Source organism: Eimeria mitis, genomic scaffold (genome assembly GCF_000499745.2).
Source record: "Eimeria mitis Houghton genomic scaffold, Emh_scaff1846, whole genome shotgun sequence".
NCBI lineage: Eukaryota > Apicomplexa > Conoidasida > Eucoccidiorida > Eimeriidae > Eimeria > Eimeria mitis.
In genome coordinates this window covers 1-2,514 of record NW_013570168.1, presented here as the reverse complement: position 1 = coordinate 2,514, position 2,514 = coordinate 1, and the positions used below count along the sequence as shown (strand labels likewise).

At 52.5% G+C, this 2,514-nt stretch overlaps 1 protein-coding gene across 1 annotated transcript in view; it reads left to right on the top strand.

Moving 5' to 3' along the window:
* Positions 1 to 1,472, top strand: part of EMH_0044480 (uncharacterized protein) — a gene marked incomplete at both ends in the record, with an annotated part of 3,037 nt that extends 1,565 nt beyond the window's left edge. Inside the window, 5 exons of the mRNA XM_013495966.1 lie at positions 112 to 193; positions 752 to 851; positions 1,057 to 1,138; positions 1,231 to 1,281; positions 1,372 to 1,472. Of these exons, the coding sequence (XP_013351420.1) occupies positions 112 to 193; positions 752 to 851; positions 1,057 to 1,138; positions 1,231 to 1,281; positions 1,372 to 1,472 (416 nt within the window). The remainder of the gene's footprint in view (positions 1 to 111; positions 194 to 751; positions 852 to 1,056; positions 1,139 to 1,230; positions 1,282 to 1,371) is intronic.
* Positions 1,473 to 2,514: the final 1,042 nt, after the last annotated feature.

Genomic DNA, 2,514 nt, shown 5'->3' with positions numbered 1-2,514 from the left:
GTAGAGCTGCAGTTTTAGGATCACCACGTTGAAATGGCCTTTGTAGCAAGCGGTGGAGCGTTGGGATCGTTAGCAGGCGCTACAGGCCGTGCGGGCATGGTACGCATGCAGGCGGTGCGTTGCGAAGTTGTGTGGCTTGTCAGCATGGCGGGGAGATGGATGACGGCCGTTTGGGAGTTTCATGCAGGGCAGGGTGCGGCTGAGGTCTGCAGCCGCGAGTTAGGCAGGTTTGTGCGGTAACGAAAACCCTCCTGCACGTTTTGGATTGCGCTGGAATGTGCTTAGGTGCGCGCAGCATGGAGTGAGTTTTTGCCACCTTGAGTAGGGCATGCTCGTTTCACAGGAAGGGATAAATAAACCTCAATCACAGGCGGTGGGGAGAGTTGCTATTCAGGCTGTACGCTTGGTCTACTCAAATGAACTGAACTGCAGGTCCAGTTGGGAAGGCTGATGATCGATTCCACGACGTGCGAGTAGAGTCTTTGGGTGAGTTGCTCCAGAACTCAATTGCGGAGGGAGACAATTATTCCTTAGAATATGTTGCTATTGTCTTGTATATAGCAAGCGCAATACGACTGCGTGAGGGTTGTCAGCATTGCGGGAAGATGGATGATGGCGGTGTGGCAGCTTCCTTCATTGAATCACGAGGGGCGCAAAGCAAAGCCCGAAAAGTGGTGGTGCGATGCATGCTTTCTTACACAGCTAGTAGGTGTCAGGCGGTATGGCGTATTATGCGGCCTGTTAATCGCAGAGAGATAATGAGCCGATGGGAAGGTGAACAAGTGGAGGTGTCGCGCCTACGGCGGCAGTGGGATAGGATGATCGTTGGAGACATCCTAGATTGGAGCTGCGTCACGTCAGTGAAATATGCGTATGGTATTTCCAGCTCTGGGTTGCCGTGCGCTTGCTGGATTCTGCAGCATTCGCGGAATATCGCGTCCTTCGGTAGAGCTGCAGTTTTAGGATCACCACGTTGAAATGGCCTTTGTAGCAAGCGGTGGAGCGTTGGGATCGTCAGCAGGCGCTACAGGCCGTGCGGGCATGGTACGCATGCAGGATGTGCGTTGCGAAGTTGTGTGGCTTGTCAGCATGGCGGGGAGATGGATGACGGCCGTTTGGGAGTTTCATGCAGGGCAGGGTGCGGCTGAGGTCTGCAGCCGCGAGTTAGGCAGGTTTGCGCGGTAACGAAAACCCTCCTGCACGTTTTGGATTGCGCTGGAATGTGCTTAGGTGAGCGCACCATCGTGAGAGAGACGCTGAGGAAGTGGTTCTCGTTTCACAGTAAGGGATAAATAAACGGCCATCACAGGCAATGGGGAGTGTTGCTATTCAGGCTGTACGCTTGGTCTACTCAAATGAACTGAACTGCAGGTCCAGTTGGGAAGGCTGAGAATCGACGCCTCGACGTGCGACTAGAGTCTTGGCGTGAGTGGTACAGCACTCAATTGCGGAGGGAGGCTATTCTTTCTTAGAAGATGTTATTGTATTTTATACAGAAAGTGCGTTGCGACGGCATGGGGGTGGTCAGCATGGCGGGAAGATGGATGGTAGCGGTGTGGCAGCTTCATGCATTGAACCACGAAGAGCGCAAAGTAAATCCCGCACAGTGGTGGTGCGATGCGCGCTTTCTTACGCAGGTGGTAGGCGTCGGGCGGTCTGGCGTATAATGTGGTCTGTTAAACGCAAGGAGATAATGAGCCGATGGGAAGGTGGACAAGTGGTAGTGCCGCGCCTACGGTGCCAGTGGAATAAGCTGATCGTTGAAGCCATCCTATATTGGCCCTGCGTCACGCCAGTGAAAGATGCGTATGGCATTTCCAGCTCTGGGTTGTCGTGCGCTTGCTGGATTCTGCAGCGTTCATGGAAAGTTGGGCCCTTCTCCAAATGAGTCTAAGTGGATGCCTTTAATGCTCTATCATGATACGGCAGAAAGACGTCGTGGGCAGTGTTACACGAGGATTGCAAAGGAATGGGATTCCTGATGGATTAATGATATTCTCGGTGTCTGGTTAGCACGAGCAGAGGCTGAGGTGTCCGATGCCCCGCTGCCGCCGCACAATTCAGCGTCATTGTTTCCCCTATGTATATTAGAGGCAAATTAGTTCCCTTCTAGTAGATATATTGGCTTCCTGCGACGAATATACGTCCAGTGGACTTCATGCCCCGAGCAGGGCGCTCGATTAGTAGAGGATGCTTACGCACATAGCATGGTAGACAAGTAAATATTGGGTGCTGTATTGTCGGTTCGACGGAGTGCACCAATGTACAGGTGTCTGGCAGCGGAGGGTGGAAATGCGGTAACGAGCTTTGCTTCACAACATATAGGACTGTTGGCAGTTGCCCCGCATCTGCATAGCCTATCAGGCACCCTAGCTAAGGCTGGTGGATACAAAGTGGCTAAAAATGTGGTATCAAGGCCTTGCATTGTACTAGGCAGTGCGACTTGGCATTAGAAGGCATGTTTCAAGGTTATTTTCGGGGCACTTCAAAAAGCAAATGTCTCATAGCTGAATG